The sequence below is a fragment of the Acanthochromis polyacanthus genome, chromosome 4 (assembly GCF_021347895.1).
Source record: "Acanthochromis polyacanthus isolate Apoly-LR-REF ecotype Palm Island chromosome 4, KAUST_Apoly_ChrSc, whole genome shotgun sequence".
In the NCBI taxonomy this organism is placed as follows: domain Eukaryota; kingdom Metazoa; phylum Chordata; class Actinopteri; family Pomacentridae; genus Acanthochromis; species Acanthochromis polyacanthus.
Window position 1 is genome coordinate 36,000,464 of NC_067116.1, and position 16,011 is coordinate 36,016,474.

General features: G+C 41.4%; 1 protein-coding gene across 2 annotated transcripts; it reads right to left on the reverse strand.

The window, feature by feature from the left end:
* Positions 1–771: 771 nt before the first annotated feature.
* On the reverse strand, positions 772–14,807 carry oma1 (OMA1 zinc metallopeptidase). Of its 2 annotated transcripts, XR_007941482.1 has the most exons (9): positions 13,996–14,807; positions 10,048–10,276; positions 9,681–9,854; positions 9,471–9,578; positions 6,513–6,641; positions 6,307–6,381; positions 5,345–5,494; positions 2,572–3,080; positions 772–1,844 (listed from the first exon to the last, which is right to left on the reverse strand). XR_007941482.1 is itself a non-coding variant. In XM_022192682.2 (8 exons), exons 1-8 carry the CDS (start codon positions 14,352–14,354, stop codon positions 2,754–2,756), a joined length of 1,551 nt encoding a protein of 516 aa, XP_022048374.2. In that variant the 5' UTR covers positions 14,355–14,807; the 3' UTR covers positions 772–2,753. The 2 variants fall into 2 exon arrangements, 1 of the variants encoding a protein (XP_022048374.2); XM_022192682.2 differs by having other exon boundaries at positions 772–3,080.
* Positions 14,808–16,011: the final 1,204 nt, after the last annotated feature.

The following is a 16,011-nucleotide window of genomic DNA, read 5'->3' on the forward strand; positions in this document are numbered from 1 at the left end:
GCAAAAGCAACCATCACATGTTCTACTGTGACATAGGAGCATGGATCTAGTTGTTTCTTTACTCACTAAAATCCCACAATGCTCTCTGTCAGTCAATGTGGAAGTGCAGTAAGTAAGAGAGTTCACTTGCTGGCACAAACAGCTATTCCCGATACCTGAGGGTTGTACTACCTAGGAAATGCTATCAGGTATCTGTGGATATTATTAATCAACTTAGATCAGCTCAGGACACATCCAGCAAAAAATATTCTTAGATTTATACCTGAACCTACTCTTAAAATCATCCCAACAGCGTTCTTGTGTTGGACTGATAAAAGATGCTGAGCTTCTTTTAGACACTTGCGATCTGTTAAATACATCTAAACTAGTGCAGTGCCTCTTGTAGTTGTTCAAATCTTATGTTTACGTTCACCCAGTGTCTGCACCTCATCATGGTTAAATTTTCAGGTTTTAGAAAATGCCTGACAGGAGAGTTCAGGCAATAACAAGGTTTGCACTGTTGTTCAACAGCAGGATGTGGTCGCCTGAAGAATGAATCCTGGGTGAAGCCACGGAAGAATGTTGACATTTAGTTCATGTGCTGGGAAGACATTGAATAGAGAGGGGAATGCTTCGAATTCACACAAAGTTGGCTGACATTCATTCTACAATCTAGCCTTGGATCTGTACAATCATACACTTTTCTCTGATGACATTGCCTAGTAACAGTGGCTCCACCCTCAGTGAGCCATGATGCTGATGAATCCAAAAAAACGACAAAAACAGCCATAATTCATCCCATCTTTTTTACACAGGACATTGCACTTGTTTGGATGCCCAGCAATACACCAGCCAAGTTTGAAGTAAATACAATGTACGGTTGTCAAGATATGCAAATAGCAAACATACATTTATAGATTTCCTAATTCATAACTGAGACGTAGTTTTCTGTTTAAGTCACACTTAAGATTAAATTTGATTCTGGGCGAGTTTTATATTCGAGGCCTCAGAACGGGCAGGAAGAGAGAATTTTAAGCCATCTCACTTTTGCTTCACACATCTTCAACAGCAGATAGTGAAAAGGCTCATACTCCAAAGCTGTTTAATACACATAGATATCACAAGATTGATCTTGTATTCAAGAAGCTAGAACTCGTAACAGTTGGCAGACATTACAAAAGAGCTGCAGCGAGGCTGACTAATGGGAATTCTGGTAGCTTTCATTTGATTACGACTGGCGTGGTGTAACATTGTCCGTGATTTCCCAACTTTACATCTTACTGATCGGCTGAGAGACACCGGCAAAGACATTCCCCAGCAGCCTGGCATCAATAAGTACACTGGTTTTAGCGTTAGCATAGCACACATACACAAATGCACACACAAACACTTCAAAAGAAACTCCTCTTTCCCTCACTGTCTAATTGGTTCATGTGACGATAAGAGGGTTTTGATGTTCTTATGCAATGTCACACAGGCTGATTATTTCACACAGAGCACATATTACACAGTGTTGCCATAGTCCTAATTCCTGTTGTTTATAAATATGCACCTTTGATCCATCCATTCAATTTATCGATATTGAAATAGAAAAAACCAAAACAACAAATTATTCCGCAAAAGGTTTTATTTTTTCGCTTGCTGCTCGAAAACTGAGCACGTTTATGCTGAGTTATTGATATGCAAAAAACAATATTCCCTTGGCTTTTTATTGTACTGCTTTGCAGAAGACCAATCACGGACCATTTATTTTAATATAGACGCAGACTCGAATATAGACCTACCCTGTTGGCAGTAAAGCAAAGCTTCCACAGCAGGTGTAAGACTCTCGGCTGATGTTTTGTCTGTTGACACACACTCAATATCTAAAAAGCATGGCAAAAATAAGATAAATTTATGACAAATGAAAACACAGTAGTCGCATTTGATTTCACAGTGTAACCAAGTGTACTATTTTACTTCAGCACACAGGGATAAAAGATTATCAAGATTTGAACCATAACTGTCCTCCCCTTTTTTGTGTGACTGCTCCCACAGGCTGTTGCTGTAAATACGAATGTGTTCTCAGTCAACTTGCCTTGTTAAATAAGATTTTACAAAATCCCATGAAAGATTTCTCTGAGCTTGACGCTTGATATTGGCATTCCTGTGCAGAGGGCTGTGTTTTAAAGCCTGCAAACAACCCGGCATAAATTTACACCATTAAGTCCCTCAGGCTAGAAAATGCATAAAGTGCTGTGTGTGTGGCATGACAATGCAGTAGTCATAATGAGAATGTAGATGTCCTCTGCCTGCCATGGACACAGCCTTCATACACACACATAAGTGCTTACTCTCGTCTTGCCATGTGTCAATGAATAATGCACATATTAATCTTGCAATGTATGGAAGCTTTACTAATTAATTCAGTATTTTCCATTCAAGGTTATCTAATTAAAATGGCATCTTTGTAGTCACTAGGCATGGTTAACATTCTCTGCATATTTCTGCTGACTTATTAACCCGTTTTGTCTTATTTATACTGATCCCAGCCACTTCTTTTCACACTGCCCCTCCAGCTCCACCCTAAATTGTGAAGGCATCCCAACCAACCAATAGGAGCCTCAGCAGTGATGGTGGGTGGGAACTTGAACCCTTTACCATTGGAGCTCCCAGAGGCTCTGAAATTAAACAGGAAAGAAATAATGAAAAAAAAAAACTTTTAGCAGCGCTAACTACTCCAGTGAAGTTAATCAGACTGGTTGAAGGTAGTTTGTGCGGATTTTAGACCCCTGTCAGCTGGTGCTTTGCAACACGTGCTGGGATTCTTCGCCTGCTGCAGTATCAGGGACGGGGGTTGCCACAACTGGAATCAGACCTTTGCTTGACTGGTCCACATTTAGGGAAGGAGGAGGTACACTTTCTGCAAGCAATGCTGCAGGTAGTCCCGCAGGGAGTGATGTGGGCCCGTGGGGCAGTTGGGGCTTACGTGCCCTCTCTGGCCCTCCTCCAGCCCGGTTCTTAGCGTTTTCCAGCAACACACGGACGCTCTTGGAGAAAACAACACGAGGGTCAGAAGGAGGTAGAGCTGGACAAATGCAACTTTGCCTCAACTCCAGAGCCTAGAAGGATAGAAACACACATACTGTACATATATCACTGCAGCAATTTTAAAGAAATTCTTTAACATTCAAGGCTGGAAAAGTCTAGCACAACAATTGTTGACATGTTTTTACACCTTCAGTCAATCACTTTCCCCTCACCACACTAAAGTCAGCAATCTCAACATCTACTGCAGATTTAGCCACTAATGATGAAGCATTTCTAACTACAAGATGTTGCTGTAAATAAACACAGACTCTAATACGTCATTTGCTTTGCTTAACAAGCCTGCACATGCTACTGTACCTGCCATGTGGGCTAACTAGCGAGGCGGGGTTGTGAGCTTGGTTTATTGGTCAACATTAATAGTGCTCATCTCAATCTTCTCCTGAGTTTCAAAAATATGTCTGCTTAGAGCATGTTGGTGAACCAATCAACCAGCAACAACATTAATATGATAGTCATGCTGCTAGCTTGGCTAAAAAACATCCCAGGATGCAACTACTCTATTGATTATATGAACAGAGCTGGTGGAAACTAACCACAATCACATCCAGGCAGTTAAATGCATTTCCTGGGCATGTCTCATACACCCACACACACACACACACACACACACACACACACACACACACACACACACACACACACACACACACACACACACACACACACCAACACATTAATCTCTCACTTAGAATCACCTACAAGACTGAGCACAAACATGCTTTTGGCTTCCCACTCAACAGGCTCTCCCTCTCACGCTACTAGTGGACTCAATGCGCCTTGCTTAAGGATGATGAGCGCACTAGAGGAGGTGGAGTGCCCCCAGAAGAGTCAGGTTAAGTAGCTTGAGGCTGTCACCCCTTTCAAGGTTAAAAACATCACATTATGCAACACTTTCACCCGACTGAGCTCAGCTGTTAACTGGCTCGTCTGTGCTGCTGTGGTGGATCGAACAGTTTGGGGCGAGGAGGATATCAGACATACCAGAAACCAGAGAGTTTTCTCGGCACACAAGCGCAATACAGGCCAATTAATCCCAAAATAACAGTCTTCATCACTACACCGCCTGTGGCTACAGTCTGGCCTCGACGACGACTGCTGCTAGAGGTCAATCCACCACGCAGGGATGTGATGTGATGCACGAGCACATACATAGTACGTGTGCATACTCCACGACACAGGCACCTGATGGACAATTAGTGGTTTACCCATCTGTTCGTCTTTTGTGCTAGGAGCATCTGACAGTGTACCAACAGTCCAACTGACACTCAAGGTTAAATTCACTGCTGTTTAACACGTCCTTCTGCCAAAACATTAAAACCACCTGCCTAATACTGTGTAGATCTTCCTTGTGTTGCCAAAACAGCTCGGGTCTGTCAGGGCATGACATATGACATCTGGAGGTGTCCTGTGGTGTCTGGGACCGGGATGTTGGCAGTCGATTCTTTCAGTCCTGTGGGTTGCAGGATAAGCCTTCCAAAGATCAGGCTTGTTCTCTTACAAATGCTCAATTAGAGTGGGATATGGGGAGTTAGGATCTTGGGTCAACTTCTTGGGCTGTTTATCGTATTCCTTTAGTTGTTCCTGAGTAGTGTTTGCAGTGTGGCAGGCCAGGGGAGGCCGTCGGATATCGCACTGTAACAAGATGATCAATGTCCACCACTTCACTTGTCAGTAGCTACTGGCTGACTGGTCTATAAAGTTAATCTCTCTCTCTGCCACGGACACAAACACACACGCATGTTGTAGCCATTGTGGATGCTGACACTTTCCATAGAAGTTTCTTTCCCCACTGCTTGTTGGTTTCCTTCGAGGCTTAAGAAACCATTGATTGTCTCTCCACTGTGCCAGCCCAGTGTGGGAGCCCGCGGGACTGTTTTCCTTCAGGTCCTTAACTAAAATTCTACAAGACATTTAGTTAAGCAGGCATTCAGGCTCTGGCGCAGCAAAATGTTTTTCCTGTCTTCCTTAAAATCCCGATTCTTTTCCTGTTCCCCCAATCTCTCCTTCCTCTTTACCCTCCTCTCCATGTCTGCCGGTCGATATACATCTCTCTAGATGCTTCATTAGCTCCATTAAGACTCCTTCCAACAGCTCCTAAAGCTACAATGTTTCTCCTAAACAACACACAGGTGCAGGTCTGTCTCCTCACGCAGGCATCAAAGCCTCTTTTTCACTTCAATCTTTTATTTGAGACAAACACGTCGGTAATGACCGTGTTTACTTACATGAAAAGAAAGGAATCAATCTAGGGAATGATTACTGTGTGCGTCTGTACCTGTGGCACGAGACGGTCCAGCTGAGTGAATCTGTTCCTGTGCGATGGATGTGTGGACAGCCACTCGGGGAAAGTGAGCTCTCCTGTCAGCTGGTCTCTGATTTCCATTTGTTGCCAGAATACAGGGGCTGCTCGCACATCTGCACACGCCTGGAGAGGACACACAACCACATGCATGTCACGTAATCAAGAATGAACACACACACACAGAATGTGGCATCCCTCTGTCTTGTGCCCACATGAAAATCCTTATTGACTAGTCGCCTGAGTTTAGTTTGACAACAGTGCCCCCTAGTGCAATGCAGACAAAATCTAAGTTTTGAGGGAAATTGCTGCAGTACAGTGTTATTCTGTAATGCTGAAATATTCCTGACTCCAGAAAGAGCAAAAGGTCCCGAATTATTAAGAATTATTTCTGCATATGTCTAAATAGTTGTTATCAGTGTGACAACATCTTGTGACTTTCTACATTGTCTATGATGCCTTGCAACAGTCCACAGGCAACCAAAGACTAGATTGACAATCACAAGAGACAAAGAAAATGGGTAACGCTGACTATTTGTCCATTCTGTTGGTCAGGCTCTTTCCTTAAATCTTAACTTAATTCAAATGTGCACATACTCAAATTTCAAATATCTCCAGTTTGTAATGTGGGCTTTTTTTTTTCTTTTTTTTTCAATTCTCATGTTTGAAATCCATGCTGAAACAACCCCAATTATATATTTCAACAGACCAAAAACACTGAAAAGAGGCCATAAATAAGTCGAAAAATGTGGCACATCGCGCTGAAAACAAAAATAAAACAGAGATTCATCCGAAAAACTGCCTGAAACACATTGTTGGTTTGAAAGCATCTCGAAAACAAGGATTTTTTCAAAGACTCCTCTTGATGAGTAAACTGAACTTTACATGCAAAATCATTTCAGCCCCTTTAGGTAATGACAAATCGGTGCCTGTGATACCTTAGCAGCCAGCTGCAATCCAACCTCATCTGCCTCAGCCTCAAGTTTCCGACTGTAGGGACGCTGGAACATCAGCTGAGAGAAACACAGAGTCAGAGATGATTAATGTGTAGGTGTGTAAAAACTCCAGGAACGTCGCACTTTTCTTACATGAAGTTGACGTTTTCTTGAGGCATCTTTTCAACCGATGAATAGTAATGTCTCACCTCTGTAAGCTTGCCCTGTACCCACTGCCCCAGCACTGCCACGCTGTCTCGAGGACACACGGCCCAGATGGCTGTCAGCAGAATAAGAGACAGGAGGTCCACGACATGAGACAGACTGGCCTGTTCTGCCTGCGGGGGGTGGAATTTGGGATGAGGAGTAGGTGACAGAGAAGAGAGTCATGGATTGAGGTACAAAAGCAAAGAGGATGGGACACAGAGAGAAAAATAGAGGTAAAAAGTTTTTGGGAGGTGAAGAGGCAGCTGGAACATATTGATTGTTCCCATCTATTTTAGTGGAACGTTTACGCTGTAACAGATTTAGAGGTTTTAACAGCCAATCCAATAGAGCACACCTACTGGGTAATAACAAGCCCATCGATGCTCATTCCCTTCATCTAATTAAAATCTCCTTCAAGCATTTCCTCCGAGGACGTTTAAAGTCTTGAAATACCCATAACTTCATTAGACACTTTTTTAGAACAAGAAGAATGGGCTTTTATAGCTGCAGAAAAACAGCCATCTGTGGAGAATTAATAAAGCATGGCAGTGCCTGAGGTCGACAGGACTTTGGTCATCACAGCGGAGACAGGATTAGTGAGGTGATTGTCAGTGAGTCTTTTATCAACGGCTGATGCAACAACACTGCAACTAATGCCACTACAGCCAATAATATACTTCAGAGGCAGAGTGGGAGTGATGATGGTGAATAGTTGGGAGATCTCAGTGTATAATGCAGTATATAACACACCTATAGCACGTCTACATACATATTTTACAACCTTGAGTAGAAGAGATCTGGAACACTTCCAGCTGTAACTTCTACACTATGTGCCAAAGGCTTGTAAATGACTAAAGTTTGTTCCTCAACATTATTTGCACTTAAAGTGCTTTCAACAACTCATCCTCATGCACTCCAAGGTCTGTGACTCTGCTAAGCCTCTCAAATGTCAGCATACTGCACAGATCTATGTACACTGCAGCACTCCAGTCTCAGAAATTAAATAGATTTCACATTTATTTTTTGAACGTTACACTCAGTGTTTGGGTGTAATTTGAACTGTTGGAACAATTTGCACAAATTATCGCACAAACTCAGATTTTCTTTCTGGAAATAATAGCTGCCGGTATGATTTTCCCTGATCTCCAGCTGCACAAGCAATGAAGACCAGTTGTTACTGTACATTGATGCAGTAGTCACAAATTTCACAGAGTATATTATCAGTGTGTAACAAGGTCATAAGTTTTCTTTCATGAACACTCATGAAAGGAAACAGTTGTTACAGCCAAAAACACGACAAGTCAAGTGATAGAATCAGTGGTACAAGGGGTGATCAAAAAGTTCTGGGACTATTTGAGGTGCAACATGTATAAGATTGTGTTTTTGTGTGCACTGGTAGGTGTGCATTTGCAATTTCTCCACTGAGCTTAAACCAGAGCAAAGAGCAAACACCACATTCTGTGTCAATCAGCAGCCAAAGTAAGCGGACTTTCACATTAAGGCTGATCACTGGTGACATCAGGTGGGTCTTTGACTACCACTAAGAGAAGAAATGGCCACTTCAGAAACTGAAAAAAGCCCATCAGGTCAGGAGTGCACCAGGAGTATGCTCATTGTTTCTTCAATATTCAGGGCTCCAGACTGCGACCAAAAGGATCCCATATGCGACGGATTTTTGAGAGTGTGTAAGCTGAAATTTCAACTGGTCGCATTCATGCCAGTGATTAATGATAATTAAGCTGTATTTGTGTGGCTGTATTACTTTTATAACTTCAGTGTCTCCGTCAGTCTGTCCCTGTCTGATGCGTAAAACAAGCTGTTTAGTTGATGTGTGTTAAAAAGACAAACTTCTCTGTAAATGATTTTTTTTTAAAAGAAACTGAGGGAAGAGGAGGCGGAGAAAAAGAGGTTTGACACACCTGATGATCAGAGGGCAGGAGGAAGCAGGAAAATACTGAACTGGTGAAGGATAAAAGGCAATTCATTCACTCACAATGGCTAACGCAGAAGTAGGGTCATAAAATTAAATGAACATTAATCACAGTAATGATTTTAGCTTCGCACCATTACATGAACATTATCAACTGTGGTATTTTCGCTTAAGAATGCGGTCTTCTCATGAAATGCAGAGCTCACCTACATGTGCTGTTTATTCCGCTCAGAAAAGAAAGCACGTAGAAAAATATCACTCAATTTCATCTGGGACAAATCTGACATGAGAACACCTCAGTCTACTCTTTTCAATGTCATTTTGGCCGCGCACCCGTCTGAGCACACAGCATCCACCCAGCTGCAGCTACCACAACCTGCAATGTGGGGGGTTTAGGGAAATCCTGTCAATAAGTAGATGATCAGCAAGTGATGAGTTTTGCCTGTGACAAGGTGGAAGATGCGATCACATGAGAACGTTGACCTCACCAGTGCTACCAGTGAAAAAGTTACTCTGGAGCCCTGATATTCATGTGGCTGTGCACCAAGAATTAGCCCTTCTGGGGTCAGACTGACATGGCAAAGTTCTACTGTAACATCAAGCTGTGTTTGAGGGAGAAGATTTGTCACAAATGAGCTGGCCTGTGGTGTGATGTTATACGGGTGCCCCAGTGTGAGGTGTGCCACAACAACCCACTCATATAATTACTCCACATTCATCCTACTTGGTAAATTTGGCACCCAGCTACTTCTTCCTCATCCAATTCAAGTTGAAGTGTTGCTGTTTTGACACAGCTTAAGAGATTCAGCACCCATTTGCAAATGGTCTTGACATGTCTACACGATGGGACTACAAGGAATTACAAGCGCTGCATCGCTGCACAAGGAGACTACTTTGACAGTAATGGCAGTTAATTTGAAATTACATACATGTTTGTACACTTTTTAAAGGAAGTCTAAGAATTTATTGATCATACCCTGCAGAAATAATAACAACAGCAAACACTGTCTGCAGAAGGTTATGTACTTACAGAGTGTCCAAGTACAGCATGGGCCATCTCATGTCCCAGGACAACAGAGAGCTGATGAGCATCTGCTATAGCTTCCAGCATCCCCGTAAACATGAACACTTTTCCATTCTACAAGCAAAACATAACACATATGTGAGCCACATGTCATTACAGGTGTGCAAAAAGTTGGCAATGAACTTTCTCGTTTCTTTTCATCTTTCTTTGGCTCACTGGGAGGACAAAGGCGTTGACGTTGGGACTTTGCACCACATGGACACTCCAGCTGATTTGCGACACTTCAGGGATGTCCTTGTTCCTCTGCGCCAGGTGCTGCACCACCCACTCCACCACCTGGTGACGGGGGTCAGTGACTGGAAGCAGCAGCTCTGCAAACTCCTCCATGTACTGAGACACAAAGATGATTACAATTATTTAAGGAGGAATTTCATTTGCCTTTCATCGTACTATATTTTCTCCCTAATTTGTCATCTAACTTGTCGTCACTGTCTTCTCAGCTGAATCAATGAATCTTGTTTTAAAAAATTATATTTATAATATCCTTATAGTAATCATTTTCACCACCCCTTTCTTGTCTCACCGCCTCTGAAGTCAGTGCTGCCAGCTCCATGTAGTTCTCTCGGCTGAACACCAGCAGGCGGGTCCGTCCCGTCACTGGAGACTCATCCAGGTGGGTCAGGAGCAGGAGGGCTACAATCGCCATAGCAACGCCTGCCCCCGCTGCCAGATGCCAGCGGCGCTGCCAGGCCCATTCGCGCATGAGCTCCCGGCGGTTGTCTGGTAGAGCCACCCACCACTTCCTTAAACTCCTGTACACAGAGGGAGGCCGCAAGGTTCACTGAATCCTCTCATGTAGCTCACACCACCTCCAGCAGTAAATCTAAAATCACATACAGCCCAACTGTGCTGAACACTGAAAGGGAAAGAATCATCTGAAGCTCCTTTCATGTTGGGAACATTTGCACGTTTGGAATTTAGGAGAAAAAGCAAGCAGAAGGCCTCAGCAAAAGTTACAGTTAGAATTGTAGGAATGCAGACTGAGATCAATCGTTTCTTTTTCAAAGAGGCCTGGCCAAGAAAGAAACATGCATAAAACATGCTCACAACAATGTACTATGCACAAAAATGCTCAAGTAATTCTGTGTGAGAGCTCAAAGGGCATACTCAAATATTAAACTATACAACTGGGCCAAAAGTTCTGTGGCTACATAAAACCACTCTGTGTATCACTTCTGTGAGGAGGGCTGGAAATGTTTCTACAAACAGCCTTCACACCCAAAATAAAACCAAATTAATTAATGAAGCTTCACTGATGGCGTGCATTATGTTTGCCAAATGATAGTATCATAGTCACACAAACTCAGTCATTAATTTGTACCAGTTAATTAAAACCAGTTGATTAAAACATAAAACATGGCGATAATTTCAAGAGCAGTTTATTTGTTCTTAATTTAATGACAGGAATAACACAATTAGGACTGTGCTTTTTAAAAAAATATTAATTAAGGTTTAATTAATAAGCACAACTGAAAAGCACTGTGTGATAAAACATACAAATGTCTCAATTGCCTTGTATATTATAAAGTTATTATAAGTTATCTTGAATTTGCCTGCTTCTCTATTGGATTATGTAATTATTCTTTTTACTTTTATGACCTGAACATGTCACTAATTGGTTTTCAAAGCAGTTCTATGTAAGTTTTGATTTATCAATAATGTACACACGTGGACAAAATTGTTGGTACCCCTCAGTTAAAGAAGGAAAAACCCACAATTCTCACTGAAATCACTTGAAACTCACAAAAGTAACAATAAATAAAAATTTATTGAAAATTAAATAATCAAAAACAGCCATTACTTTTGAATTGTTGATTAACATAATTATTTAAAAAAACAAACTAATGAAACAGGCCTGGACAAAAATGATGGTACCTCTATAAAAGATTGAAAACTATTTGACCAGAGTGACATGATTAACTCAGGTGTGTCATTTAATTGACATCACAGGTGTTTCCAAACTCATAATCAGTCAGTCTGCCTATTTAAAGGGAGACAAGTAGTCTCCCTGCTGTTTGGTGAAAAGGTGTGTACCACACTGAACATGGACAACAGAAAGCGAAGGAGAGAATTGTCCCAGGACATCCGAAAAAAAATTATAGACAAACATCTTAAAGGTAAAGGCTATAAGACCATCTCTAAACAGCTTGAAGTTCCTGTGACAACAGTGGCTCATATTATTCAGAAGTTCAAGACCCACGGGACAGTAGCCAACCTCCCTGGACGTGGCCGCAAGAGGAAAATTGATGACAAATTGAAGAGACGGATCGTTGGAATTGTATCCAAAGAGCCCAGAGCAACCTCCAAAGAAATTAAAGGTGAACTCCAAGGCCAAGGTACATCAGTGTCAGATCGCACCATTCGTCGTTGTTTGAGCCAAAGTGAACTTCATGGAAGACGACCAAGGAGGACACCACTGCTGAAAAAAACTCATAAAAAAGCGAGACTGGAATTTGCAAAAATGCATGTTGACAAGCCACAAAGCTTCTGGGAGAATGTCCTTTGGACAGATGAGACCAAACTGGAGCTTTTTGGTAAGGCACATCAACTCTATGTTCATAGACTCAAAAACCAAGCATACGAAGAAAAGAACAGTGTCCCTACGGTGAAACATGGAGGAGGCTCAGTAATGTTTTGGGGCTGCTTTGCTGCATCTGGCACAGGGTGTCTTGAAAGTGTGCAAGGTACGATGAAATCTGAAGACTATCAAGGCATTCTGGAGAGAAATGTGCTGCCTAGTGTCAGAAAGCTTGGTCTCAGTCGCAGGTCATGGGTCTTCCAACAGGACAACGATCCAAAACACACAGCCAAAAACACCCAAGAATGGCTGAGAGAAAAGCGTTGGACTATTCTAAAGTGGCCTTCTATGAGCCCAGATCTGAATCCCATTGAACATATGTGGAAGGAGCTGAAACATGCCATTTGGAGAAGACACCCATCAAACCTGAGACAACTGGAGCTGTTTGCTCATGAGGAGTGGGCCAAAATACCTGTTGACAGCTGCAGAACGCTCATTGACAAATACAGAAATCGTTTAATTGCAGTGATTGCCTCAAAAGGTTGTGCAACAAAATATTAAGTTATGGGTACCATCATTTTTGTCCAGCCCTATTTCATTAGTTTGTTTTTTTAAATAATTATGTTAATCAACAATTCAAAAGTGATGGCTGATTTTGATTATTTAATTTTCAATAAATTTTTATTTATTGTTACTTTTGTGAGTTTCAAGTGATTTCAGTGAGAATTGTGGGTTTTTCCTTCTTTAACTGAGGGGTACCAACAATTTTGTCCACGTGTGTAAAGGGACTGCAACGGAGGAATATTTTCAAAGTCAATTAATCTGCTGAATATTTTCTTTGTTAATTAAATAATTGTTTGGTCTATAAAATGTCAGAGAATGGTGAAAAATGTCGATTAGAGTGTCCCAAAGCCCAAGATGATGTCTTGTTTTGTTCACAACCCAAAGATAATCAGATAAAAGTCATGAGGAAGAAAGAAAAGAGAAAATATTTGCATTTAAGGTGCTGATAAATTTAATGAAAAACAACTAATTGATCTGATGTTTTTAAAATATTTTTTATAGAAATAATTGTATCTATTGATTTCTGCACTTACTAATTTATTTACATATTTAAGTGTATTTATTCTATCATTTATTACTACATTTTCTTATTCTGTTCTTCTGAATTTTGACTTTTATTTTGTTCTCCATCTAGCTACCAATACTGTTTAAAAATATAGATCTTATTTTACTATTTTTTTATTTATTTTGTAAAATTTTATTTCATTTCATCTGGTGTTTTCTCATTGCATGTGTTATTTTGGAAAGCCTTTCCCCAGTTCCTCAGTCCTTGTGTTTTTCAGCCTTACAAGAAAAGCCTTTAATGCCAAGTGAGTTTGCACACACAAGGAATTTGACGTGGTGTGTAGAGTTGCAGTACTCAGGAACAACAACAGACAGTAAAAGAATGAATATGCAAATCAAAATCTGAGAAAATCTAAATAAAAATGCTGTAAGTATAAGAAGTACTGTGCTAAAAAAGACATAAGTTATTTTTTTAGTCCGAGGTGTTTTGTTTTGGTTCTTTCCCACCATCGTTGAATGCTTGCTCATATGGAATCTAAAGGTAACTTTGGATTGTTGGGCTCTCTGTTTGAAAATTCGTAAAGTCTTTACCTTACTATGTGAAGTGCCATGAGACGGCATATTCAAACAATTGATGTTAAATAAATGCACTTAATTTAAACTGACTTCATAACATTATAATGAGGGTAGGTTTGGGGTGTGGTGGAGGGTATTGTGTGCTTTGTTTTATTGCATTTGCATTCCTTCTATGTACACCTTGTGTTACATTTTATTTGTATGAAAAGTGCTGTATAAATAGTCTGATTGATTGATTGTGAATTGCCGGTTGCAGCACACCTAAGTAATTGCTTAATTCTGTAACAATATATAATAACAGTGTCCTACCTGCCCAGTATTATAGCCAGAAGCTTCTGCAGAGGTTTGACGACCATCCATATGAGGGGAGCAGGCAGGGCCCTCAGGGGGGCTGAGGTATGTATCTGGTGTCCACACTGAGTCAGGACAGAACCACTGGACAGAGGGGAACTGCTTTTGAGACAAATCTGGAATCTGCATAATGAGAAAGGTGCTCCAGTTCTGGCGGCTCTCAGGTGGACAGAGTCTGTTATTGGAGAGGACACAGAGCATCTGTTCTTCACCGGACAGCCAGCTGGTTTGCAGACTCGGAAGTTTCGTGTGAGGTGTGTGGAAACCGCACAGAATCGGCTGCTCCTTAATAAAAGTCTGCCACAAAGTAAAGCCATGGTTCTGTCAGGTAACACAACTGCTCCTCCAGACGGACAAAACACAAGTCAGCACAGCCGCTTGTTATGTAAAAAGGCTGGAAATGTCCATTGTAAGCGAGAAATGACCGTCGGAGGACCACAACAACACTTCCTAACTAGTTCTAAATATCATCTCGACCTGTTCTCAGCTGTCAATGTCATTGCTAATGTTAGCTAGCAGTAACCTGGTAACCACAGTCCGGCAGCGGTAAACCGAAATGTTCGAAGGTGAGTTTGATAAAACCGTCAAACGCTAAATTAAAACACGTTATACTCCTGCAACGACAAATGTCAAATGAAACTTCGGCTGTTTGGGGAAACGCTCCTGCTTCTCCAATGGTTCCCCCTTGAAACACGTCTGTAACGAACGTTCCGGAGTCGGACACCGCCAGCGTCCCGCTGGAGGTAAAAGTTGCATACAGCTAAAAATTAGTAAGAACGTATGAACCGCTATGGAAACTAGCGTTTTTTTTCACAAAAAATAAAACATGTTTCCCTGCCTAAGTTTCAGGTATCTGACCCAGTGTTCCCGCAATGTAACGTTGCAAAATCCGTAATAAAATGATGGTTGGTTCTGGCAGGAAGAATGCAAAGATATTAATTTACATGTTGACCGTAAAAAATAAAATAAAGATAAAAGGAGAAAAACAGCTCCCACGAGTTTGCAAAATATTATCTCTAATGTCCGTAAAATAACCATTTAAAAATTACTTACCATTTTTCAGTCCATAATAGTAAAAAGTTGTAAAACAAGAAATATAATTTTCAAAAGAATCTAATTTTTCATGTGGACATCATTAGTAGTTTTGGCTTGTTTTGTTCTTACAGTCAGCATGCAAATTAATTTTTTTCCCGGTGTTTTTACAAGATACTATCTGTAATTTAAGAAAACGGAAATACCGTAGAACAGCAGCTTCAGAAATTCTGTTTCTGGATTTTTCAGTCCCTAATAGTAGGGTGACCATACGTCCTCTTTTGCCCGGACATGTCCTCTTTTGAGAGGCTGTCCGGGCTGTCCGGCCGGGGTTTATAAAGTCCTTCAAATGTCCGGGTTTTTGATCTTGCCTAGCTTGAGCGCGTCACAGACCAGAGTATTTATCATGGTAGTGTCTACAGATACGGACCCGTACCCGTAGCCCGTGGCCTCCGGATACGGCACTTTCCCTTTTCATAAATATTAATGAGCCGGACATAAATATTAATGAGCCGGCTGATGAACGCGCTTCGTGATTGGCTGGTAATCCGACGGACATAAATATTAATGAGCCGGTTACCATTCACGTTGAATTGTTCTTTTGGAAACACGCTCTGAGAGGCGGAGTTTGAGCCGAACCCCGGAACGCTCCACACTCACTCACTCCTCGCAGGCTGACAGGCAGGTAGGCACACTGCGAGACAACACTCGAACCGAAAGAAAATACCGAAACGCAAATGTCATTTCACTGATGAAATGCGAAAAAAGTACCCCTGTTTTCGTCCGGGTCGTGTCAAATGGGAGGCAGAATGTACAGTCTGCAAAGCTGGGACTTATGTCACTGTAGCTAATAAGAGAAGGAAAAAGAAGGAAAAAAGGACTGTTGACTTGAGGCATTATTTCTATATTTTTTTCATTTGCCATTAGACACATTATTTTGAA